Source organism: Pipistrellus kuhlii, unplaced genomic scaffold, assembly GCF_014108245.1.
Source record: "Pipistrellus kuhlii isolate mPipKuh1 unplaced genomic scaffold, mPipKuh1.p scaffold_m20_p_4, whole genome shotgun sequence".
Lineage (NCBI taxonomy): Eukaryota > Metazoa > Chordata > Mammalia > Chiroptera > Vespertilionidae > Pipistrellus > Pipistrellus kuhlii.
Window position 1 is genome coordinate 85,426,671 of NW_023425540.1, and position 26,082 is coordinate 85,452,752.

General features: G+C 49.7%; 3 protein-coding genes across 5 annotated transcripts in view; 1 reads left to right on the top strand and 2 right to left on the bottom strand.

The window, feature by feature from the left end:
* PMM2 (phosphomannomutase 2) overlaps positions 1-6,048 on the bottom strand; it is a 33,171-nt gene extending 27,123 nt beyond the window's left edge. Inside the window, exons 1-2 of one of the 3 annotated variants that reach the window (XM_036409228.2) lie at positions 5,873-6,011; positions 2,711-2,779 (exon numbers count right to left, since the gene is read on the bottom strand). Coding sequence is in view for 2 of the 3 variants with exons in the window: in XM_045571300.1 (XP_045427256.1) it covers positions 5,873-5,938 (66 nt within the window). In the remaining variant the exon portion in view is untranslated. Of the gene's footprint in view, positions 1-2,710; positions 2,780-5,872 lie in introns of all 3 variants that reach the window. The other 2 variants (XM_045571300.1, XM_036409227.2) reach the window with 2 other exon arrangements.
* TMEM186 (transmembrane protein 186) lies at positions 5,937-8,871 on the top strand. Its single transcript, XM_036410789.1, has 4 exons — positions 5,937-6,124; positions 6,172-6,200; positions 6,356-6,588; positions 7,154-8,871. Exons 1-4 carry the CDS (start codon positions 5,937-5,939, stop codon positions 7,787-7,789), a joined length of 1,086 nt encoding a protein of 361 aa, XP_036266682.1. The 3' UTR covers positions 7,790-8,871.
* A 4,573-nt stretch (positions 8,872-13,444) lies between these two features.
* ABAT (4-aminobutyrate aminotransferase) overlaps positions 13,445-26,082 on the bottom strand; it is an 81,116-nt gene continuing 68,478 nt past the window's right edge. Inside the window, exons 10-16 of the mRNA XM_036409752.2 lie at positions 25,766-25,829; positions 25,098-25,246; positions 22,434-22,571; positions 21,466-21,633; positions 19,444-19,590; positions 17,702-17,813; positions 13,445-16,519 (exon numbers count right to left, since the gene is read on the bottom strand). Of these exons, the coding sequence (XP_036265645.1) occupies positions 16,398-16,519; positions 17,702-17,813; positions 19,444-19,590; positions 21,466-21,633; positions 22,434-22,571; positions 25,098-25,246; positions 25,766-25,829 (900 nt within the window). The 3' untranslated portion in view covers positions 13,445-16,397. The remainder of the gene's footprint in view (positions 16,520-17,701; positions 17,814-19,443; positions 19,591-21,465; positions 21,634-22,433; positions 22,572-25,097; positions 25,247-25,765; positions 25,830-26,082) is intronic.

Sequence of the window (26,082 nt, forward strand, 5' to 3'; positions counted from 1 at the left end):
CTCAGGCCAGCACTCTATCTACTGAGCCAAACCAGGTAGGGCAGGGGCAGACCTTTACAGCAAAATTGTTGTGATGTTACCAAATAATGCTGTGTTGCTAATTACAAGGAACTCATTTTTTTTTTTTTTAATATTTTATTGATTTTTGTACAGAGAGGAAGGGAGAGAGAGAGAGAGTTAGAAACATCGATGAGAGAGAGTCATCGATCAGCTGCCTCTTGCACACCCCCTACTGGGGATATGCCCGCAACCAAGATACATGCCCTTGATCAGAATCGAACCCAGTACCCTTCAGTCCCCAAGCCGATGCTCTATCCACTGAACCAAACTGGTTTCGGCACAAGGAACTCTTAATCAATCACCCTAGACCAGTGGTTGGCAAACTGCGGCTTGCGAGCCACATGTGGCTCTTTGGCCCCTTGAGTGTGGCTCTTCCACAAAATGTCACTGTCTGGTCGAGTCTATTTTGAAGAAGGGGCATTAGAAAAAGTTTAAGTTAAAAAAATTTGGCTCTCAAAAGAAATTTCAATCATTGTACCATTGATATTTGGCTCTGTTGACTAATGAGTTTGCCGACCACTGCCCTAGACAAAATAAAACACAGAACAAGTTCCAAAAGCTTGAAGTGGAAAAAATGTTAAAAACTCACCTTCTGGGGGAAAAAAAATTATAAAAGATTCTTTTGGGACAATTAAAAATTATAAAAGACTCTTTTGGGAACCATTGACCACAATGAGCCATTGCCTGTTTTTCTGGAAGGTCTTACTGGAACACAGCCACATCTACGTCCACCCATTTATGTAGTGTCTGTGGCAACAACAAGAATTGAGTAGTTGTGACAGAGACCACATGGCCTGCACAAAGCCTCAACTATTTATTATTTATTTATTTATTTATTTATTTATTTATTTTTAAAGCCTCAACTATTTATTGCCTGGCCTTTTACAAAAAAAGTTTGCTAACCCTTGGACTAAGGCAGGGATGGGAAAAATCTGGCCCTCAGGTCATTTATGATGTGATTCCTCCAACAAGTCTAGTACCCACATGGTACCTGTCATAGTTATTATTTGAAATCATTTGGTTTGGCCCTGCCAAGGCAATTAGGGGTGAATTAATTAAATGTCTGACCCATATAGTAGGCTAATTTTTAAGTTGGTAATTTTGTCTGGCCCTCAAATCCTATCTAATAAAGAGAGAATATGCTAATTGACCCTCACACTGTTGTGAAGATGGCAGCGCCCACAGCCAATAAGGAGGCATATGCTAATTGCTGCCCCACCTTCAAAGATGGTGATGCCCACAGCCAACAAGGAGGAAATATGCTAATTGACTGCCACGCTCTCAAAGATGGAGGCACCTAAAGCCAACGAGGGAATGTGCTAATTGATTGCCATGTTCTCAAAGTTGGTGGTACTCACAGCCACAAGATGGCGGTGCCCAGTCCCCTCAACCCTTGGGGTGACAGGTGCGTAGCAAGGCTGGGCCTACCTCCAGGTATGCCTGGATGCTCTGTGCGCCTGCCTCTGGAGTCCCCCAGTCCCCTCAGCCCCCCAGGGCCACTCAAGGCTCAGGTAACCAGAGCCAGCCAAGGCTTGTGCTGCTGGCAGTGGCAGCAGCAGAGGTGTGATGGGGCATCGCTTTCCTCTGATCGCCAGGTTGCCTCCTGCCCCTGAGGGCTCCGACTGTGAGAGGGGGCAGGCTGGGCTGAGGGAACCCCCTTCCAGTGCATGAATTTTCATGCAACAGGCCTCTAGTAATGTTATAAATATCCAAATGGCCCTTGGCAGAAAAACGGTTCCCACCCCTGGACTAAACACTACTAGGGAATTGGTGAATTTTCTTAGGTGTGATGATGATACTGTGGTTACAATAGATATTCTGTCCTCTAGAGATGCAAGCTCACATTTTAGGGGTGAAGTACTATGATTACTGCAGCCTAGGAATTGGTGCTGCAAAGATTAAAAGAAAAAAAAAGGTAAAAGTTAATGTTGCCGGGACAGGTTTGGCTCAATGGATAGGGCGTCGGCTTGGGGACTGAAGGGTCCTGGGTTCGATTCCGGTCAAGGGCATGTACCTTGGTTGCGGGCATATCCCCAGTGGGGGGTGTGCAAGAGGCAGCTGATCGATGACTCTCTCTCATTGATGTTTCTAGCTCTCTATCTCTCTCCCTCTCTGTATAAAATCAATAAAATATATATTAAAAAAAAGTTAATGTCAATTATAGTTGAATTTAAGTGGTAGGGATTTGGCTGTTCTATCTACTATTTTCCCAGTGGTTCAATATGTTTTAAATTTCTCATGACAGAAAGTTGGAAAACAATTCACCCACGTTTAAGCCCCTTTTGCAGGCTTTTGTTCTAAGTTTTAACTGTTTTTATATTTTTAATTAAACCCATTTTTATTGACTTCAGAGAGGAAGGGAAAGGGAGAGAGATGGAAACACCAATGAGGAAAGAATCATTGATTGGTCGCCTCCTGCATGCCCCACACTGGGAATTGAGCTTGTAACTTGGGCATATGCCTTAACCAGGAATCAAACCTTGACTTCCTGATTCATAGGTCGATGCTCAACCCTGAGTGACGCTGGCTGGGCAAACCTCAACTGTTTTTAGATGAAATGGCATTTCTTAGGAAAGCACTCAGTACAACAAAATTCTACTAAAACAGTGAAATGTGCAATGCTCTGGACTCAATTCTAACTAGAATTTACCTGTTTAAATCATATCCTGTTTCAGCAGCTCCAAGAAAAGATAACAACCCATTCTTCTACTTCCTTGTGCTTATCAATGTGATAATGGATTTATTGAGGAAGGAAAAAGTTGGATAAGGAATAGATCTGTTATTAAAAATTTTTAATTTTTTACCTAGAGTATCCTGTGCAAAAAAAACCAATTATTTTTTAAATTAATTGTTTTTTGAGTATTAAACTGATTTATGTTCACTGCAAAGAATATCATGCCTCCAATGTGGGTTGCCTGGTTGCCATTTCATACTTTAGCTTATATAACCTGATTCCTTCTGAGAATCAAAAGCACTTTCCTGAATGGCACATTGCTTCCACCTTAGAAAAATTGCAGAAAATGGTAAACTTAGCAAATACAATGCTCTGGTACCAGATCTGCTGTGTGAAATCAAGACAATCTCTTTTGTTTTGTTTATGTTTTAAGATTTTTATTTTTGAACTAGAGGTCTGGTGCACAAAATTCATGCACTCGCTGGGGGGGCGGGGGGAGGCGCATCCCTCAGCCCAGCCTGCACCCTCTCACAGTCTGGGAGTCCTTGGGGGATGTCCAACTTATGGCAGGGGAGCAGGCCTAAGCCAGCAGTCGGACATCCTTAGCATTGCCGAGGAAGTTGGAGAGACTCCCACCATTGCTGCTGCACTCGTCAGCCATGAGCCTGGCTCAGGGCTTTTGGCTGAGTGGCACTCCCCCTGTGGGAGCACAATGACCACCAGGGGGTAGCTCCTGCATTGCGTGTCTGCGCCTGGTGGACAGTGCGCGTCATAGCAACCAGAAGTTCTGCCATTTGGTCGATTTACATACTAGTCTTTTATTACATAGGATTATAAATCACATTCAATATTGTGTGTGTGTGTGTGTGTGTGTGTGTGTGTGTGTGTGTGTATTAGTTTCAGGTGCCCAGCACTGTGCTTAATCATTTATAGAATTTATGATGTGATTCCCCCAACAAGTCTAGTACCCATGTGGTACCTGTCATAGTTATTATAATATAATTAAGTATCACTCTTGATGCTGTACTTTACATTTCTGTGACTGTTCTGTAAATATAATCCTTTCCCTTTTCACCATCAAGATGATCTTGAGTCTCAGTTTCCTTACATTTATAAGGATAGCAGCCCTGGCCAGTGTGGCTCAGTTGGTTGAGTGTTGTCTGTGCACTGAAAGGATGCCATTCGATTCCCAGTCGGGGCACACGCCCAGGTCCAATGTTGGGAGTGTATGCAGAAGGCAGCCAATCGATGTTTCTCTCCCTCTGTCCCTTCCTCTCTCTCAAAAAAAAAATAAATAAAATAAATAAATAAAAATAAAATAATTAAATAAAATAAAACAAAATAAAAATATATAAAAGAGGATAGTAACAACTATTCTATTTAGGATAAAGGTTAAGAGGATCCAAAGATGGTGTGTAAAAAGGCTTGGGATGTAAACACTAGACAATTACAGCCAATGGACCCAACTGAGCAGCTGTGTGTTTTTGTAATAAAGTTTTACTGGAACACAGCCACACTGTGTCTACATATGGTCTATGGCTGCTTTTGCATTAAAGTTGAGTCGTTACTACAAACCATATGGTTGGCAAAGACAAGAGTATTTGTTGTCAAACAATGAATGGCTAACCTCGGCTCTACACCTCTAGTGGCTTTTAACAACCCACAAGTGTTTGCCAATCACTGATCTCAGAGTCCAAAGGGGCCTCTGGAGAACTTGCAGCTGAGTGTCTTCACTAGGCACATGGAACACGGGGTCAGAAAGGTAAAATGACATGTGTAAGGTCACACACACTGGATGTGGAATTCTGAAGCACACCACTGCTACCACCTGGCCAAAACTAGACTCAGAACTTGGAGAGAGGGAGGCCATTTGAGCCTTAAGTGGATCAGCTGGTGTCGGGTGACCTGTTTGTAGGAGGAGGTCAGAGGGAGCTGCATCACAAATTGGGATCTTAACTGAAACCTGTCTGTGCCTATAGCAGCAAAGTCTGCAAGTGGGAGACAAGCTTCCATGACTCCAGGGAGGCTCTCAACAGGCAGCCTGTAACAATCTAGGTCTCTCACTTTCTTTTTCTTTTTAAAAAAATGTATTTTATTGATTTTTTACAGACAGGAAGGGAGAGAGATAGTTAGAAACATTGATGAGAGAGAAACACCCATCAGCTGGTTCCTGCACAACCCCTACTGGGGATAGGCCCGCAACCAAGGTACATGCTCTTGACCGGACTCGAACCTGGGACCTTTCAGTCCGCAGACCGACGCTCTATCTACGAGCCAAACCTGCCTCGGCTCGCTTTCTTTAAAAAAACACAAAACAAAACAAAACAAAACCTTTTTTTTTTTTAAATTGATTTCAGGGAGGAAGGAAAAGGGAGCGAGCGAAACATCAAGGATGAGAATCATGGATCAGCTGCCTCCTTCACACCTTCCCTTCTCCCCACAACCCGGGATGGAGTCCGCAATCCAGGCGTGTGTCCTGACCGGAAATCCGACTGTGACCTTTAGGTTCATAGGTCGATGCTCAACCCCTGAGCCACACCCGCTGGGCCAACCTGGGTGCCTTTGACCACCCAGGACCCACTGCAGGGGCTGGAGAAGGGGGTGACGGTGCTGGCTAACATTTACGGACCATTACTGAACAGAGCTTACTGTAAGCTAAGATACTTTCATGAACTTATTTGATTTCATCCGACCCTCACAAACACAGGTGCTCAAGCGCCGAGATTAAAAGTCACACAGCTGTCAAGAGGCAAAGCAGAGACTCTCCTCGGCCCGTTCGAACGAAGAACCTGTTTTCCGTATCAGGACACGGGGCACACCCCACAGGCGACAGAATGAGGAGGGCACACGGCTGGCCAGGGGGGCAGAGCAGGGGTCCAAACCTAGGGCTTACGGTGAGAGCCCAGAACCCGAATACAAATTTCTTACTCTCAAGACTTTTTCGGCTCATCCCCTCTCCAAGCGCCCCGATGTCTTCCGTCTCATCCCTCCGGGGCACCCAGAACAGAGCTGAGCCTCGCCAGGAGGTGGGCGGTATTCAGCCGCCCATCGGTGCTCACCCTCGGTGGCCGCTGGCCCGGTCCTGGGGCCGCAGGAGACCCTACACCTGCCGCCTCCAGCCCACAGGGCGCCGCCTACCTGCCGCGGGGCCGTCAGGGTCCCGTCCACGTCGAAGAGGCAGAGTGCGGGCCCCGGCGCGGCCATGTCTCCGGATCCCAAGCCGCCACCTGACCGGGCACGTCAGCACCTGGAACCCGGGGCCCCGGACTTCCGGGCCAGCCTCCGTGCTGCGGGGCACGTCGGGAGGAGGAGAAGCCACGCCCACCAGGCCTGGGGCCGGCGGCAGCTGTTCCATCCGGACTACAGATCCCAGAATGCTATGCTCCGCACGTAGGCCTGTTACGGCGGAGCATGCTCCTTTAGGGATCCCACTGCAGGTGCGACCCGGAGGCTCCTGCGGGCCATGGTAAGGGTTCGGAAGGTGGGGACTGAGGGAGGTGAGGTACTTTGTGGGTGCAGCTCAGGCCTGCGATTCGCAGGGTGCGCGGGAGAGAGCTTATCTTGTGCCACGCTCTGTTATTCCCCGGCTTCCCCTGCGCTCAGGTCACGTGCGACACTAAGACTCACTGAGCACTCACCCTGAATCAGGCCCATCAGTGCCCTTGAGGGCTTTAAAACCACATCTCCGTCAGTATGTTCCGAATCCCCATTTGGAAGATGAGGAAACAGGCTCGGAGAGGTGGAGTAGCTTGCCCCAGGATCCACAGCTGGCGACGTTAGGAGTCAGGATTGGAACCCAGATCTGGTTGCAGAACCGAACGCACCTTCCGGGGCACTATCCAAGGGGTGGGACTGTGCGCCTGATGGAATCCCTGTGCTTCTGTCGGGCGCCTTCATCCCTTTCTCCTCCTCCATTCTTCCCCCCTCCCCCTAACTAGGCTAAGAAAACATGACCTTTTAGCACCCAGATGATGCTTAACCTGGTAGAGACTCAGAAAGTTATTGTGCTAAGTACCTAACGGGATTGTTTGGTTTCCTGCTTGGGGAAATGTTCAGCCAGCCTTATGGCTCCACTGCCCAGCCCACAGCTGGCTCTCCCCGGGTCCTTGTTTACTGAGTGAAGACTGAACTTGATCCGCCTGGAGGAAAGAGGACCAGTGGGAGAGTCAGACTCGTCCCTACCCACTGGCTGTGTGTGTTTGGGTAAATTTCTTATCTTCTCTGGGTTTAGTTTCCTCCGTGGTAAAGAGGTTCCTGTTTCACATAGGGAGGCAAAGCTTCTGGCTTTCCCTTCCCCCACCACGTGATAACGGCACCCTCACAAGGTGGGCGGGAGCCTCCGCGTTCATGCTTTGCAGGTGTTCATTGGGCGATGAGCGTGGTTGAGTTCTATGAAACAGTCTCTTGTCTCCCTTCCAGGCTGCCCTCCTCCGAGCTGTGCCGCGGTTGCCAGGGCTGGCTGTGTGCAGAAGGCCTCTCTACGGGCTGCAGTGCTGCAGTGGACAGGATTTCAGGAGATGGCTGGGGAGCAGGTCGCCCACCTTGAAGGAGACACCACCGGGCACAGAGACGGAGAAATTCCAGATGATCTACCGGTTCGAGGCCATCAGAGCCTTTGGGTACGTGTCTAAGCTGAAGGTGGCGCAGACAGCTCTGACCGTGGTGGCTCTGCCGCCTGGCTTCTACTGGTACTCCCAGGGTCTCATGACTTACAACGACCTGTGCCTCATGGGCGGGATAGCCGGCTTCGCCCTGGCCATGCTGTACTGGATGAGCTATTTCTTCCGGAGGCTGGTGGGCATCCTGTACGTGAACGAGTCTGGCACCACGCTGCGAGTGGCCCACCTGACCTTCTGGGGCTGGCGGCAGGACTCGTACTGCCCGGTGGCCGAGGTGATACCTATGTCAGACACCCAGGACCGGCCCCAGGAGATTTTCGTTCGGATCCAGCAGTACAGTGGGAAGCAGACCTTCTACCTCACCCTGCGCTACGGACGCATCCTGGACAGAGAGCGCTTCACACAGGTGTTTGGGTCACTGGACGCGCTCAAGTGAACGACTAGGGACTGGGCTTCTGGGTTGCCCTGGGCCACCTGGATCTCCGACCGAAGGCTGAGGGTGTGGGCGAGGCTAACGAAGGGGTTCTGACAGCCAGAGACCTTGCCAGGCCCCCTGGGAAACGTGACCGTTGGGATGAAGAAAACCAGGAGGTGGACGCTAATAACCCAGCTTAGGGAAGAGGCCTTGGTACAAATGCTTAACCACACTTGCGCATGACAGTCAGTTAGATAATGGGCAGAAGTTTCTGTTAAGAGCCAGTTCTTGGAAGAAGCTATGCCCGGTTCTCTCTACACACAGTGCTGTGCAGTGGGGAGGTGGTGTGGCAGGGGGAACGCTGGAATTGGAGACAGAAGACTTGGACTCTGTTTGTCCTTAACTCCCTGTCCTGGGTCAGGTGATTGAGTCTCTCTGGGCCTTGTTTTTCACATTTGTAACATGGAAAACCCTGCCTGTCTCCTTGGGTGGGTGTGAGAATAAACAGGAAATGTCAAGTACTATGCAAACACAACATTAAGTGTTAGTTCAGAGGTGATGGCTTGGTGGACCCAGCAGCAGGTGGGACTGGGGTGAAGCCTAGAGGTGGGTCATTTTGCTCTGCTGGATGGTAATTGCACAACTGGGGCGGGAGTGTCATCTGAGCAAGCACAGCACACCTGCCAGGACTCCACTACCCAGAGGTCTAGGGCTCTCACCTCAATGCCTCTGTGAACTTCGTGTTCCTGGCCAATTTTTTTCCTGAAAAATAGGTTCTCAAACCCTGGCTTTCTGTGCAGGATCACCTGGAGTGATTTTTTAAAATATTGTTACTTAGGCCCATGACTAGGTCTCCCAGGTGGTTCTCATGCACCTGGGGTCCCACCACACTGGGAGGCGAGAGTCTGGATTCTCACCAGCCTGGGCATGAAAGAACTTCCACTTCGATGCTCGATGCTTACGCAGAACCAGCAGAGGGCACACAGAGCAAACGCATCACCCATGCCTTTATTCCTGACCTAAAATCACAGATCACGTGACAATGGGAATTGGGTTGGACTTCTACTACACCTGTAGGGTAGGGCAGCACCTAAGAGCTGTCCCAAATCAATATCAACTAAGACAGCAAAACTCCCCTGTGCTCAACCCTTGTAGATTCTGGTGGAGCTGGATACCTGCATTTTTATGCTTCCCAGGTAATTCCAAGCACCCCAACTTCTGAAAACTACTGTGTGGGGTTTACCATTCCCCACAACTGCAGCAGCTTCTCAGAGAATGGAAGTGGGCTTTAGATTCAGGTGGTGGATATACTGGTGATTACCCTCCTTGACAACCATTCCAAAACAGTAATCTCATAGAAATACCCAAGCATACGTGTGAGGATGTTCACCGAATGTTTCTAATAGCAAAACAGACAAAACCATAGCACCAACAAAACGGGAAGTAAGCTGAGTTCCATTAGTAGGCAACAAGGTTAAACAAATGTTGGTAAACTGTAATTAAAAAATAACATTTAAAAAAAGTTGGTAGATCCATACTGTGCGATGGCACATGGTCCTTGAAAGGAGTGAGGTGGAGCCCTGGCCTGTTGTGGCCTGGTTGGAGCGTCATCCTGTACCAAAAGGTGGGTCTGATTGCCAGTCAGGGCACATACCTGGGTTGGGAGTTCAGTCCCCTGTTGGGCGTGTATGGGAGAGGCAACAATTTGATGTTTCTCTCTGCCTTCCTCTTAAATCAACAATAAAAAAAGAGGTTGAACTACTAGTATATCTGCTGGCGTGGAAGGGTAACCATGGGATAGCATTATATGGAAAAAATAAGTCCCAGAACAATGTAGTTTTATGTGACCATATTTGTGTTAAAAAAATGCAAACATTCCAAATGGTTATCAGTGATGACATCTGGAGAGAGGATAGGGAAGGGGGGGGGCGTGAAATGAAGGGAAGACTTCCACTTCCAATTTGATATCCTAGTATTTAAAATGTTCATAATGAGTGCATCATCCATCTCAATAAAGAAAAAATGCTGCGATAAACAGTCTTTTTCGCCCGTCCTTTCCTCTTCATGTCAGCTCCCTGGACTTGAGAGCTGAGCTGATTGTAGGAAACGATCACTCATCGACAGTGTCAATGGGATGTGCCTGTGTTTGTCCCCCATAGCCTGGTTTTCCTTCCTGTCAGCTGAGAACTGTGTGGACTTGGTGTCCCTCCATCCAATCCTGGGCTGTACTATATATACTTTAAACGGCCTGTAGCATGTCCGTTTTCATATGGTAGTTCCTATGGACTGAGTTGTCCCTAAAATGCATATGTTGAAACCATAACCGTCACTGTGATGGTGTTTGGAGCTGGGGCCTTTGAGAGGTGACTAGGTCTAGATGAGGTCCTGAGGGTGGGGCCCTCATGATGGGGTTCATGTCCTGATAAGAGGACTAGACTGCACTAAAGAAGGCCATGGAAGGACATAACCAGGAAGAATGCCTTTCGCAAGAATTTGACCATGGCCCTAGCTGGTTTGGCTCAGTGGATAGAGCATCGGCCTACGGACTGAAGGGTCTCAGGTTCAATTTCGGTCAAGGGCACATGCCTGGGTTGCAGGCTCGATCCCTAGTAGGGGGCATGTAGGAGGTAGCCGATCAACAGTTATCATCATTGATGTTTCTTTTATCTTTTTCCTCCCTCTCTGAAATCAATAAAAATATATTTTTAAAAAAATCCTTAAAAAAAAATCTGAACATGGACCTCCAGCTCCCAGAATGTGGGATGACAATGTTTGCTGTTTAGGCCATCCAGTTATAGCAGCGGGGCTGACTAAGACAGGGTCCTCCAGACCTGGGTGAGGTCGGCTCACATTGGGTGAGGGATGGTCACATTGTGCACACCTGAGAGCTGTTTCCAAAAAACAAGACCTTGTCATAGGGCCAGCGGGCCCTCCCTGGCCCCATCGTTAACTGGCCACGTTTAATGCACCCCGGAACAGATCAGGTGTGCCAGCACTCATGGGCCGGCCTGCGGTGAATTGCCCAAATAACTTTTTTTTTTTTCTGCTTTATGACTTCAGGACTTGACTCCCCAAATGGAAAGCAAAGTCCCTTTTGACCCCCAGGCAGAGTCCAACTTTTATGGTCTTGTTTTGATCCCACAGCGTTCAACTGTAAAATCTTGGCTGATTCGAGTTAATCAAGCAGAGCCGATACCATCTGGCCTTGTTTGTACCAACTCCAGTGGCAAAACATCCGTTTTACTTATTAACCGTTGGAGTGTATTCCAGGATTTGGTGGAGTTTACCTGTCTTGGAAAGTAGATTTAATATTTACAAATAAGGAACTTCACTCTGACAGGAATATGTTGTTTAGAGCCCTGTTGCCTGACACTATTTCCAGAGACGAAATGGCGAAAGGAAGTACCATGTATTAAGCTCCTGCTCTATGCCAGGCGATTATTACATGAGTTTATTCAATCCTCCCAGCAACTGGTCAAGTCAGAGAGCTGGAGAGAGGCAGTAGATGTGGGGTGAAGCTTGTGGCTTTGATACAAGATGTCTCGCCTGCTTGGATCCCAGCCCTGGCACTTTCTAGCTATAACCTGGGGCCAGTTACACACTCTCTGTGTGTGCCTTGGTTTCCTTACTATAAAAGCAACACTCAGGGTGGTTGAAGAGACTGGCTTATTACATGAAAAGCACTTAAAATAGCTCTTGGTCCAAGGAAGTGCTCGGTGTTAGCTGGCATTACGGTTACCGACCTCTACTTGCAGATGAGGCTCTAAGAGGTTAAATGACTTGGTCAAGGTCACCCCCTAGATAGCAGCAGAATTGGGTCATTCTACTGCCTGTCCTGCTTCCCCAGTGGGGAAGAAGTATAGAAAATAGAAAACAGATAGTATTTGACCTTGAGGTCTTGGCACCCACCCGCCTTAGGGACTGTATCATGTTTAGGATCTCACACCAGGCTGACCAGTTCAAGTTCATGCTCCAAGGCAGGTGGTCAGAGCAACTGTGAGAAAGGTCATGGAGTCTTTGGTAGTCCCAATCCTCCACCAATCTCAGGCTGACAGCATGCATTTACGCACACACACACATACACACACACTCACACACTTGATTACACATGTCATCTTTCACACATCCGTGTGTATCCTGGCTTCCAAGCTGTGTGATTTTGGGTAGGCTCCCCTAACCTCTCTGAGCTTCAGCTCCCTCATACTAAAAGTAGGCACATAAATACACAGTTCATGGGTTTGTTGTGAAAATCACAAAGTGCCAGAATATGCTTGTACATTGTAGATGCCCAGCAAATGATACTTATCACTGTGTGTATTTCAAAAATACATGTAATGGTAGATACTCCAAGTCAACTGTTTCATAGACATGTCTGAGCTGAGGGAAACCTTGGAAGTCATATGGTCCAGCCATACATTTTACAGGCGAGGAAAAGAAGGGTGATGGAGGGCCACTAAGACAGCTGGGAGCAGAAGTGAGACAACCCACCTCCAGGTCAGGACACCAAGAGGGGGAAGGTCCAGCTCAAGGTGCTTCCTGAGCCTCTCTCTGGGCCTCCCATTGATTCCAGTCAGTCATGGGCTTAGCCCCCAATGGGCCTGGAGAGAATCGGGTTTAATTGGTATGGGGTGGGGCCCAGCATTGGGGTTGTTTGAGAAGCTCTTTAGGGTAACGCTAAAGTGCATCCAGTGTGGAAAGTCACTGTCCTGTGTGTTTTGGATTGTGTACCTCTCTCCCTCTCTCCACCCATCCCATTGTTGTCCTATTAGACCACCAAGTTCCCGAGACTGTGACAGTGCCCTGGCCAGTCTCCCCACCCTGTCTGTCATTGTGAACACTCAGGAGAGTCTTCCTAAAACTCATGTTGGAATATCCCCCTGCTCCAAACCCGCAGTGGCTCCGTCACTGTGTGGAAGGCCCCCCAACCCCCACCCCTTAGCACAGCACAGAGGCCCTCTGACCTCATCTCTGGACTGTTCTGCTCCCCTCCCTTTGTGATCTGGTGATGCTGCTCAACACAGAAATGCCTCTGCCTTCAGTGAGCCATTCTCTGGATCTGGAATGCTTCTCCCTCCTCTGAGTCCCTGGAGCAGTTCCTGCTCAGCCTTGAAGAGGAAGCTCAGGGTGCACCTTCCACCCCAACTTAGGGTCTGTCCTTTGTGCGTGTACAGCATCTAGGGTCTTCCTGTCCCCCCCCGCCCCACACACACACCCCGTCCTTACGCTGGGTTGCTGTGACTTTTGCCCCACCAGGTGAGCTGAGGGTAAGGACCACACCTTGTCCATCCCTATCACCGGTATGTCCCTGATGGACCCTGAAATGAAGGGCCTCACAGTGCTACCCAAATCCAATGCAGACTTAGAATGTTCCCCAAAGACCTCTCTGAGAGGTATATAATAGGTGCTTAATAAGTACTTGCCAGCCCTGGCTGGTGTGGCTCCTTTGCATTGTCCCGGGCACAAGAGGTTTGCAAGTTTGATTTCCAGTCAGGGCACAAACCCAGGTTTCAATTCAATCCCCAACTGGAGCACATGTGGGAGCAACTGATCGATGTTTCTCTCTCACATTGATGTGTTTCTCTCCCTACCCCTCTCCCTCAAATCATATCTTTAAAAGCAGTACTTGCCAAATAATTACTTGAAACCATTTCCAAACAAAAAGGCCACATTTACTCCGACGTTTCCATTATAAATATATTTTTTTAAATTTAACAAGACTGATTAACACAGGAAACATTGAATGGAAGAATTGTGCATATGGTCGTCAGTTACACTGTGACATGTGAATTTGTTTATCATTTATTGGCACTGTCAACAGAATACTGTAAACAAGATCACTTTGTATGCGCAGGTCGGCGATGCTCCTAGCTATGGTACCATGAGCTACTAGATAGATAGATACATATAGATATCCTAAGTGTGCACGATTTTGCATGGTTACTGAGTGTCAGTAAAAATTATAAAAAAACGCCCATTTATAATAAAAAGGAGGATGGACTAAGACTTGCTATCACTGGACCTTGTGTTCTGTAAAAGTGACGAGATGTGCTAGGGACATTTACTGAACTCTATGGCACTGACATATGATGGTCCCTCTCCAGCCCCTCGGCCACAGCGGCACTCCTCCCCAGGCTCCGCCCTACGTGGAAATCTGCCCACTGCACCCCCACCTGAGTTCTCACCACCTCCCACATTCCTACTATCTCAAGCTCCGTGAGAATTCTTTTCCTCGAAATCCTTCCAGCCATCCCCTGACCCCCAAAAGCAAATGTCTCTGCAACCCTCAGGCCCTGAGCCAACAGGAACTTGATAAATGGCTTAAAATGTTTTATGAGAATGACTTCCCTTGGTAAGAAGTGGGTAAGCCTTGCAATGACTTTCTAGATAGAGTGGTTCCATTTTTTCGGTCAATGTTCCCTGGGGAGAGAACATAATACTGAAGCCACTCTCTCCACCACAGAGAGGCAGGTTTCTGATTGTGCCTTCGCTCAAAAACCTTCTGGACTCCAGGAATCTTACTGTATGTTTGCATCCAGGGCTGAAGTTCTCAGGACAAATCACACTCATGCCGAAAGATGAATTGTGGTTTGGTATGCGTTTTTCTTGTTCAATAAGGACTTGGATTCCTGGACTATTGCCCGTGGGATCTGGGTCCCCAGGGAAAGGTGTGGGACTGGGACCTGGTAGGTCTCTGCACATGCTGTTCCCTTTCTGCACCACTGTTCCTTGCCTTGCTTTTTGGCGAACTCTTGCTCACTCTGCAAAATCCTGCTCAAACATTACTTTGTCCTTAAAACCTCTGCTGACCCTCAGACAGACTGGGGCACTCCCTCCAATTTCCGGATGCTTCTCTGTTACAGCACTTGCCACTCAGCTTTGATGATTGGTTTAAGAGTCTAGGAATGTGAGTCCCTTACGGGCCGGGACCATGCTTTATTTGTAATCCTGGTGGTTAGGACTGGGCCTGGGACAGAGCAGGTATTTAACGCAAGTTTCATGAATGAAGGATTGAATAAGTAAATATGCAAATGAGTGAAACCTCACAGAGGGGGGGTGGGCATACATCTCCTTTTAGCTGGCAGCGTAAATGGTCTTGGACACGGCAGAACTACTTCTTTAAAGCAATGGATTAGCACTGACTGCAAGAATTCAAAGCAAACCGGGACTCACGGGTCTGTCGTGTCTGTAAGACAGTGACTGACCAAGTCTCTAGATGGTTAGTTCTTAGAAGGAGAACCTGACTATGACTGTCTTCCCAAACCGTCAGCAGTACCATTGGGGGCAATGGCTTCCTTTGGGACAGAGGATACAAGCAGACTTTCTCCCTCTCCCCAGGAGACAGCCCTCACGACCCTAGGACTACCGGGTGCTCTTCATAGGAGCCGGTGAACTCAGTCAGTTCCCAGAATGCCTAGCCTCAGAGGAGTCCCCTTAGCTGCAGCCACAGTGCAGTTAAGCCTTTAAGGCCATGCGCCTGGGACTCCACACCCGTCTGTGTCAGGAAAAGCTCTGGTTTGGAGTGGCGAGGACAGGGTCACCACCCGAACCTACAGCCTGCTGTTCCCTGTGCGGAGCTCTGGCGCCTTGGGCTCGTGATGCTCCCCTCAAGAAGAAATCTACTTCAGCAACAGGCTAGGCTGCCTTTGGTGGAACCGCTAAGCTATTCCTAGGTTGCTCAGCAGTGGAGCACAGGTGGGTGAGCCAAAGCGAGAGGAAGAGCCCCGGGGTGAGGGTCCAGAGGGCAGCTGCTAGGGGCCTGGGAGACAGGAGGAAGGGCCTTGCCCCGGCCCTGGGCTCCCGCTCCTGGAGACAGGCTGATGCTTCTGTCCCTGCAGCTCCTGGGTGTCCCCGTGTGCCCCTCCTCAGGCTGCAGGTTTGTTTCCAGGGGCCTCGGTTCACATTTAACAGGGGGTGAACTTGGGGGAATGAAGGACGGCAAGTAAGGACCATCCAGAATGCCACCTGGGGAGTCGCCAAAGCCCCGTCCAAGACTAGAATTCGCAGCTGCCCTGGGAGGAGTGGCCCAAAGCTGCAGAGGCCGAAGACCCCTCTCCACACCCCCTGGCTCAGTTCTCATGTCCCTACAATCCTGCTTTCACGTGACTGTCCTCTCCTCCACTGAACTGTGCGGGCTCGCTCAGGGCTCCAAAGGTTGGGTGAGGGACAAGCATGTTTGTTTGCACAGGGCGAGGGAGCAGCAATGATCACAGAATATGGCACTTGAGAGGGACAGGAGCCCAGGAGTCCCAGCCACCAGTCCCCAGAGCATTCCCCTGACTGGCTTCAAAGATGCTTTTGGGGTCAAGGTTGGGCAGAACCATGGCCAGGACCCTCACGGCCCTTCCCAAGACTCTGTCCGGGGCTCAAGCAGATTTTCTGGCCCTAAATCCAATAGTTGGCATCTTTACCGATGGGCACCCTTGGCTCTGCAGGGAGGAAAACCAAAGCCTGTCCCTCCGTCCTCTCCCCTCCCCCCAGCCACCAAAACCGTTCCCTCCCACACACCACCCTTCAGTTTATGCATTCGCCTCTGATACTTTAAGTGAAAACATGAATTAGGCAAACTAATCAATTTGACAACTGCTGAGATCAGGGCTTTCTCAGAGCAGAGTGAGTGGAAATGGCTTCTTTACTTGAAGTCGGCTAAGATGTCGCTGAAAATATTGAGGAACAGGTGTGCGTGGTGATCCCTGAAGACCAGAGTGGGGCGGAAGCGGATGGATTTGTCGCCACAGCCTCCCAACACCACGCCTGAAAGAAATGGCAGGAGGCCGGTTAGGAGTCCCGGGCTGTGACAGCCAGGAGGATGCTTGCTTACACCCGGGGAACCCCCAAGCCACTCTTCTATCCGGGCTTCCGGCTATCTTTCTTTCCACGCACCCATCCATCTTCCCCTCCCTCCCTCCTTCTTTCTCTCCTTTGAACTCCGAATGTCTGCTCGGCTGCCCCTGAACTGGGTCGGAAGATAGAGAAATCCTGAGATAAGTCCTTGCCTTCCAGGACTCATGGTGTGGTGGAGAAAGGAAATAAGTACATTAGAGAAAGTGAGGCAGGTCGGAAGCAGGCATATGAGCAGACCTGTCACCGAGGAGGGACAGACTTGCTTATTTTAAAGGGCAACCTCACATTGACATGCTGGGTGTCCTTATGCCAATTGCTTAGCGTCTCTGAAACTTAGCTTTCTCCTTTAAAGAGGAGGCTGGTGCAGGGGTTCCATACTATGGTACAAGTGAAAGACACCACGCTCGACACATAGTAGGTGCACTCATATCACCACTATATCTCCCCCCTGCCCCCACTTAAAACTCTTGGATGGCCTCCCATGGCTCTTAGGAAAAAGTCCAGAATCTTAAACCTGACCCACAGGCTGGCATGATGTGGCCTGGTAGCCCCTCCCTGGCTTCATTCCCTCTAGCCTATTGGTCCCTCACCATCCCCTATTCTTTCGGTTTCTCCAGCTCCATCCTATCGTAGTACATGCCCACCCCTCTGCCTGGAATGCTCTTTCTGACCTTCTTCACTGGGCCAGTCCTTCCATCTGTCAAGGCTTAAGGTAAAATGCTACTTCCTCAGGAAGCCTTCCCGGATTTTCTGGACATTCCTCCAGCTATTCACTCTCTTAGGCCCCTTTCCTCTTTCCTAGGATCTATAAATGCAATTGGGTGTTTATGAAATAGTCTCTTTCATGCCACCCCTTCTTGCTAGACCATAAGCTCCTTGAAGGAAAGGAGCCTCATGGTCATGTTCATCATCATGATCCAGGGTTGGTGTCGGTCTTCTTTCTCAGTGAACACTTGGTGAGTGAATAAACAGTATAAAGCAATGCCCCTGGTAACAGCCTCTTTTGAGGAAAACACGCAGAGTATTGTTAGTCCTGTGTACCACCTGTCCCATACCAGGGTGACCTGGGCACAGCTCCTCTGGCCTCCTTACCTTTGCTTCTGGCTATTGAAATGAGTTTATTCCGAGTGGATTCATCTGGAGCGTCGAAGGAACAGAAGGTGCCTCGTCCTCTCACTCTGCTGATGAACTGGGGGTACCGGGCCTGCAGGGGGGAAACAAGGCTGGCATCAACGCCTGTCTCCTATGTGCCAGCCGGTTCAATGGCTGTGGATGTGGGACAAACTGTTAAAAATCAGGTCTGTCCCGCCAAAAGCGGGATGTCCGGTCACCTTAGTATCATCCTTCACATAGAACCCACTGTGGATCCTGAGAAAAAAGGGCTTCTGGTGGCTAACTGGGCTCAGATTAAAAAACACAATAAACCAACCAACCAAACAAACATCCCCGCAGCAGCAGCCATTTCTGCACAGGGGCTTCTCATGCAAGCTGCACCTCAGGGAGAAGCCTCTACTGAACTACCTGCCTCTGCAGTGAGCTACCTGCCTGCCCTGTGTTCCTGACACCTGAGCCAGTAAAGGAGTTCCTGGAGTCCTATTTCAACCAATAGAATGAGGCTTCCCCATCCAATTGGAGCTGCACAGCTCCAACCCACAAGAGTGGCTCTATTCTGACCAATCAGGACAATGCCTTTTGGATCAATCAAACTTTGAGGACAGACCAATCAGGGACCAGGGGTAGGGACTTCTGACTAGATAAGCCAGCTCCCCTCTGGCTTTGGGAGTGCACTTTCTTTCCCTTTCCTCAGAGGACAGAAGACTGTTTCTCTAGCTGACCAGCATGGGCCAGAGCAGTCTGGCACAGACTGGAGCAGAGTGGAGCTCTCTAGCTGGAGAGGGGCCTGGTTCCAGGGCTGCCTCGCAGCCGTGCTGTATCACAATTGAGCTGTTTTGCACTGAATACAATTTCCTTCTTCACCCGCACTCCGATTTGGGGATTCCTGTTGGTGCCATGGACCATCAGTTGACACCACTTTGGGAAACCCTGTTCTCAGATCAGCACAGGGAGCAGCCGTGTTCGTGACAGCCCAGAAGTGCCAGATCCCCACCAAGCGGGGCCCTGGCTGCATCCACATCTGTAACCAGGGCCCAGATATCAGCCAGGGGAATAAAGGACACGGGCCACTTCCCCTGCCCCACCGGGGGACAGGGAAGGAGCACCCCCGCCGGAAGGAAGCGCCTGATCCATTGCAGAGGCTTTTCCTAGTGCCTGCTCCTGCCCAACCTCAGTTTAATGCAAATCCACCCCCAAAAAGAAAAAGAAATTCTTGTCTTAACAGCCACACTTAAGCTCGTCAGAGCCTTTGCAGTTGGGCAGATCTGGGTTTAAAACCTGGCTCCTCTGCTTGCTGCTCAGCTTCCCAAACTTCCCTTGTCTCATCCAGAAAGTGAGGATAATCGTTTTTTCTCAAGTTCAAATCATTCTGAGTTAGGTTTGTCAGGTAAAATTCAGGATGCCCCGTTACATTTGAATTTCAGATAAACAACTTACAACTTTTAGTATAACTATGTCCTAAATGTTGCATAGGGTATACTTTTATGCTAAAATAAAAAAATAAAAAAAAAGTTGCCATTTTTCAAATGAAACTGTTGCCCTGTGTCACTGGCTAAATCTGGCACCCTGCCCGGGGCCGGGGTGGTCTCTGAAGCTCCTGCCTCTGCACCTGCCGAGGAGTGGGTGGGATGCCGTGTGGAAGGGCTCAGAGGCTGTGCTGGGGCGTAGGGGGCCCCGCGGGGTCCTGGGAGAGCTGGGGCGTGGCCGCGCTGGGTGGGTACCTGGAGGTCCAGCAGCCCCGTGAGCAGGGCCTTCCCGGCGTGGGTTGCGTTTTTCAGCAGGTCCTCCCGCTTGATGACATTGATGACCTCGGCCAGCAGCAGGTTCTTAGACGGGTCCCCCAGCCAGGTGTTAAAGATCCGGTACGGCTGGAACGAAGCACGGGGGTTGGAAAGGTTCACACATGGGCACAGCCTTCAGATACCCCTTCCCCCAGACACACCTTGTCCCCATTTAAGAAGAGAGAAACCAACCCAGCGAGCATCTGCTAAGGGCTGGATAACACATATTGTCTCATTGAATTCTTTCCACAACAACAACCCTGTGGGGAGGTGTGCCTATGAATGTAACTATCTGGGAGGCCAACTCCTCTGCGTGCAGGGAAACCCCGCAGTCCTGGGGAGATCAAGAGAGTTGGCCCCTAATATAATCTTCATTTTATAGAGGAGGAAGCTGAGCTTCTGAGAGGTTAAGTGATTTGTCTAGAAAAGATATAAGCTCATAGGGAGTGGACTTGAGAGTGGATTGATGCTAGTCCGGCCCTCAAAGACCACCCAGTGTATTCCTCCATGAGTTATTCAGGGTGCCAGTGCAGCCAATATAAAACATACTTCCCAGCCTCTCCTGCAGTTAGGAGTGGCCATGTGACAGATCTGATCAGAGTGCTAGAGAGAGAAGTGTTGTGGGATTTCTGGGAAGGCCATGAAAGATAAAGAGAGGGTCACTTTGTGCTTCCCCCTTTTTCCTCTACCGCAGCGAATTGGGATGTGATGTCTGCAGCTTCAGAGCCATTTTGGACCATGAGGCATCCTCGACGCAGGAGTGGTGGAAGGAAGGATCCTAAGCTCCTGATAACTGTGTGTGTGTGTGTGTGTGTGTATGAGAATCATATTTACACTTGGTAGTACAGTGTAGTAGCTAAAAGCAGGACTCTGGGCTTGAATCCTGACTTTATCACTTAACTAGAGGCACAGTGCACAAAATTTGTGCACAGGGGAAGGGGATCCCCTTAGCCCAGCCTGCACCCTCTCCAATCTGGGACCCCTTGGACATACCTCTCATAATCCGGGACTGCTGGTCCTAACTACTCACCTGCCTGCCTGATCACCCCTAACTGCCCTCCCCTGCCAGCCTGATCACCCCTAACTGCCTCAGTCTGCCAGCCTGATCACCCCTAACTGCCTCAGTTTGCCTGCCTGATCGCCCCTAACTGCCCACCCCCCGCCCCCACACGGCCTCATTGCCCCTTAGTGCCCTTCCTGCTGGCCTGGTTTTCCCCAACTGCCCCCTTCTGCCGGCCAGGTAGTCCCCAACTTCTCCCCTTGATGGCCTGGTTACCCCTCATTGTCTCTCTCTGTCAGCCTGGTCGCCCCCAACTTCACCCCTCCCCCCCCCAGCCTGGTCACCCCTCACTGCCCCCACTACCAGCCTTGTTGCCCCACAAAGCCTGCTGGTCAGTCCTCTGGTCATCCCTCACTAACTCTCCTGCTGTCCTGGTTGCCCCATGTAGCCTGCTTTCGGTTGTTACGGTGAGGGCATGGTGACAACTTGCATATTACCCTTTTATTAGAATAGATGGGCTGTGTGACCTTGGACAACTTACTTAACCACCTGTGCCTGTTTCCTCATTAGTAAAATGGGAGAGATAGATAACACCTACTTGGTTAGATTGTGGTAAGGATTAAAAGTACATGGAGGGTGCTTAGAACTGGGTCAGGTTCAGAGTAAATGCTCAGTTCACAGCAGTTATGAACACAGAAAATTTAGAATTCTGACAGTGTACTGATAGGCAGCCAGCCCAGCAGAGAGAGCAGGGTGATCATAACCACTGGCGAACTGCATCAATAAGAACTGGGCCTTCAAAGGCTTCTGTGGCACCGTAAGTGTCCGCCCCGTTCCTGGTTTGTGAGAAAGGAGCAGCTCTGAGAAAGCCATGTCTCCCTCCCCTGCCCTGGAAAGAGTGTGTGTGTGTGTGTGTGTGTGTGTGTGTGTGTGTGTGTGTGTGGAGGGGGCGCGGTACTCACGGCATTGGGCCTGAGCTCCTCCCTGTGGAAGAAGCCGCCCGTCATCATCTTCTTGCTGAAGGTCATCACGTCTGCAGGGTTGTCCAGGCCCCAGTGCTCGTGGGCCCAGAACTTGCCGGTGCAGCCCCCTCCTGTCTGGACCTCATCCACCAAGAAGGCACAGCCATGCTGGAGAGAGAGGATGGGGAAATAAACATTCCCCACGATCGATCAACCTCCGGCCCCCTCATCCAGCCGGAGAGGCCTTGCTTTCTGAACTGCAAGCCACGGCCATGTTCTTGGAAAAACCAAACAACAGCTTCAGGGGGCAGCTCCAGCAGAGCTGAGTCTGCAGGGTTCCTCCAGCTGCTGCGCTGGAACCAACCAGAACATGGCAGCATCTCACCTGGCTGCAGTCCTTGAGCAAGCCAACCCTCTCAGGGGGAGACATAGCTCAGCAGCACAGCCAGCTCTGTTTCCCTAACATCTGTCATCCCCGTTTCCCTAGTATCTGTCATCTCCAGGACTGTGATTTACTTCGTGTTTATGTTTAAAATCAAGCCATGGCATTCAACCTTCATCTGTGACCTTGCTGGTTGGATGTGCCATTTGTCCATGCCAGGCATTAAAATAAACACAATGTTAACACAAAGTCCGTTCGTGTTGCCTCTGTTGAATGTGGGCCACACTGGGCTGAGGATAAGGTGGGGTTTTTAGGAAGAAAACGGTGGAGGCTGCGGCCTTCCCTGGAATCTGTTGATGATGAAAGCCTCTGACTAAGACGGCAGGCTGGACAGAGGTTGGTTTTACAAAAAACGATTTCAGGGAAGAATTCTCCGACCTTTCCCTACCCTTATATTCTTTACGGTGAGGCCAACAGGCAGCCTCCGAACACGTGGGAGTTTATAAGGCCCCAAGGCTACCCTGTGCTCTGGGAAACCGGCTGGAAATGGCCTGTGGCCCCGTCCATCCTGGCCCTGTGCACTGACCTTCCTGGAGATGTCTCTCAGCTTCCGGAAGAAGTCGTCGGAGGCGTGGTTGTCTCCGCCCTCGGACTGGATGGGCTCCACGATGATCCCGGCCACCGTCCTTTTCTTTTTCCGGTATTTCACGATCAGATCCTCCACCTGGATTCCACATGAGAAGTTACAGTGGCTCGTGGAGGCTCCTGACAGCACCCATGGTTGGGCATGCGGGGTCCCATGCCTCCCCCCTGAAGTTATGGTGAAAATGCATTTGTGTGCACTTCCGGTGAAGACTGCGATACCCACTCGGAGCCACGCATGTGGATGGGGATGTGCCTACTGAGGACTGGGCCCGCCCCTGCGGGATACAGACTGCTAACCTGGAACAAATTATTTAACTTTCTGAAGTCTCACTTCCCAATCTGTGTAATGGGCATGCTGACATAATCTATTGTTGTTACTGTTATATTATTATTGGTAGGAGAGCCCTTTTTGTGCAGAACGTGGGATGAAAATTTGATAAAAAGCTGAGGCCCAGCGGTGTGGCTCAGCAGTTGAGTGTTGACCCAGGAACCAAGAGGTTACCAGTTCGATTCCCAGTCAGGGCACATGCTGGATTGTGGGCTTGATCCCCTGTGGGAGGCGTGCAAGAGGCAGCTGATCAATGATGTTTCTCTCTCACTGATGTTTCTACCTCTTCATCCCTCTCCCTTTCTCTCTCTCTAAAAATCAATAAAAACATATTTTTTAAAAAAAAATCTGAGGCCAAACTTATCTACAGTGATAGAAATCTAAGCAATGGTTGCACAGAGAGGGGGTAGGAGTGAGGATGGGGGTCCTGGACCGACTCCTCAGACTGACTCAAAGATATTTCCCAAGTGATAAGGTGCCCTGGATGGAAACGATGGTTAGTTGAGTACATTTATTTGCCAAAACGTATTGAACTAGGCATTTAATATTATTATTACTAGTTTGTTGTTGTTAATCCTCACCTGAGGATATATTTTCCATTGACTTTTAGGGAGAGTGGAAGAGAGAGGGAAAGACAGAGAGAAACATCACTGTGAGAGAGACACATCAATTGGTTGCTTCCCACATACACCTTGACTGGGCCCAGACTAGGAGGATTGAACCTGCAACCGAAGCATGTGCCCTTGATTGTAATTGAACCTGGGACCCTTCAGTCCGCAGGCTGACACTCTATCTTCAGCTAAGGCTGGACTAGGCATTCAAATGAGTGCATTTTATGGCATGTAAATTATGTTAGTAAAGTTGAAATTGGTTTTTTTTTTAAGAATCTGTTAACAGTGGCGGGCTTGTATGGAAAGCATACAATCTCTAAGTAGTTTTATTTCTTAAATTCTTGTTCTAATATGGGCATCATCTTATAGATAATAAAGAGTAGTAATTATGGTACTTCATTCATAACTTAATAACTATACATAATTAAAAAGCACTAAACCGTCCACCTGGATAGAATAACAAGGGCAATCTTTCTCCGTTACGCAGCGCTAAGGAAAGCCGCCTGCTCGGAGGACGGGATTTAGGCTGGGTCTCCACCATTCCCCCAGGGAGCTCTGAATTCTTCTCTCTGCTTTCAGAGAACCCTTTGCAAGTTTCATCACGGGGTTACTTTCTCATTTGTTCGGTGCTGGGGTTCCTACTGCCCTGCACTCTCCAGTAAGATGGCCACGAGCCACACGTGGCTGCTGGCATGAGCAATGTTAACTGGTCCAAACTGAGACGTGTCTGAGTGTAAAACACACACGGGATTTCAAAGATTTAACACCAAGAAGAGAAAATCTCTCATCAATTCTTTGTAAGCATTAATTACATTCTGACATGATACTATTTTGGATGGATTGGGTTCCGTAAAATGTTACTGAAATTAATTTCATCCATTTCTTTTTACTTTTACAAAATGTAATTATTAGAAAGTGGTAATAACTTCTGTGGCTTGCCTCATCTTCCTGTTGGACAGGCTGTCTCTTTTATCCATTATCTTGTCTCTTTTGCTTACCATGAAACACCAGCACCTTGCACTTCGCTTCCTACCCAGTAGGCATTAACTAGTATTTGAAAAGAAAGATGTGCCTACGAGGCAAACCAGCCTCAGAGCAGCCTTATTTGAGCTCAAATCTCAACCTGAAGAGCGAAAGCCACTTCCCCCAGCAACAGCACCCTTCTGGAGACTTACATGGAACCCCAGTACGTGGGACAGATCAAAAGGGGCTCCTCTGGTTGAAGTGGAGGCAACAGGGGTACACGTTCTCAGTGCTCCCCTGCCCCCTGCCCCCCAAGGCTCTCAAAACAGCCTCAGATCCGAGAGAAGGCTAACCAATACTGGACCAGAGGAACCTGTGCAGCCATCTTCCCTACGAGCTGCCCCTGTTCTGCCCATCCATTCACTTTCTCTAGTCTAGTCGCTGACGCTCACCTCCAAAAAGTGTGAGTGATGCTGAAGTTGGTACCGGAAGCGGGCTGATGGATGCTGGCTGGCAGAATCAACGGTGCCGTTACCTCCCCGATATGAAACACTGGGCTAGGGGGCCTCTCGTCCCTATGTCCCTTCCCGGGAGAGCCATGCAGGCTCGGGTAAGCTCGTTGTTCCTCTTCTCCAGGCGAGGTCTTGGGGTGGTGAGAGCACGGGGGTGGGGGCGGGGGAGGGTCTGGAAGGTCCCCTGTTACCTCTTCCAGGCAGCGGGCCTCTTCTTGCTGGTTCTCCTTCACAAACTCCTCCAGAGGGTACTTCAGCCGTGGGAATGGTGCGATGGGCCAGTCAAAGGAAGGGATGTCGATCTTGTGAATAGCTTTGGAATGTGTGGTCGCTAAGCAACCTGCCCCCCCAAAACAGAGAATCGTTGGTTTGGGGGAGTGCAGTGAACGGTCTTCAAAATGGAGATGGGCATTTCAAATCAAGCCCTCCAATGCCTGGGAGGCCTGTTGCCTGCAGAACTCCCAGTTCCCATAAGAGCCTGAAGCCGAAGCAGAACCCGTGAAGTGTGTGTGTGTTTATGTGTGTGCGTGCGTGTTGTGTGTGTGTGTGTGTGTGTGTGTATGTGTTGCTTTCTCATTCATCACCGATTAAGCACAGGCTTTGAAGGCAGAGACAAAGGTTCAAATCCTGGCTTTGCCGCTGCATGGCCTTGAATGTTTCTCTTCTTGCTGTGCCTCCATTTCCCCACCTGCAAAGTGGCAATAACCCCCTACCCCCCCCCCCCGCCCCCCCCCGCAGCGCAGTGTGCTGTCAGTGAGATGAGGTGGGAAAACGGCCAAGATCAAAGGCAGCCGCCTCCGATATTATTGCTGCTATTATTTCTCTAACTGCCACTCGGGACCCAGTGGCCCCTCCTTACCCATGGTCCTCCCGTGGAATGCGCCCATGAAGGAGAGGATGCTGTAGTCAGGGCAGCCAGGGGCCTAGAAACAGGAAAGCAGTCATCAGTCACAGCCATGAGAAGTGGGGGGCTCTGAAGTTGCCCCCGAAAGCGTGGAGGAGTGCCTAAGTCTATCGAGAGAACTGGGTAACTCTCCTCAAACCAAAGCCACAGCCTGGACCCCCCACTTCTCTAGCCAGGCAACAGGTGTTTGCCCACATGGCAAAGCATTTTAATCAAGAGACTCCATGTATCTATCTGAACTGCCTTCTCTTAGGTTCTGCACCATTTGGGCT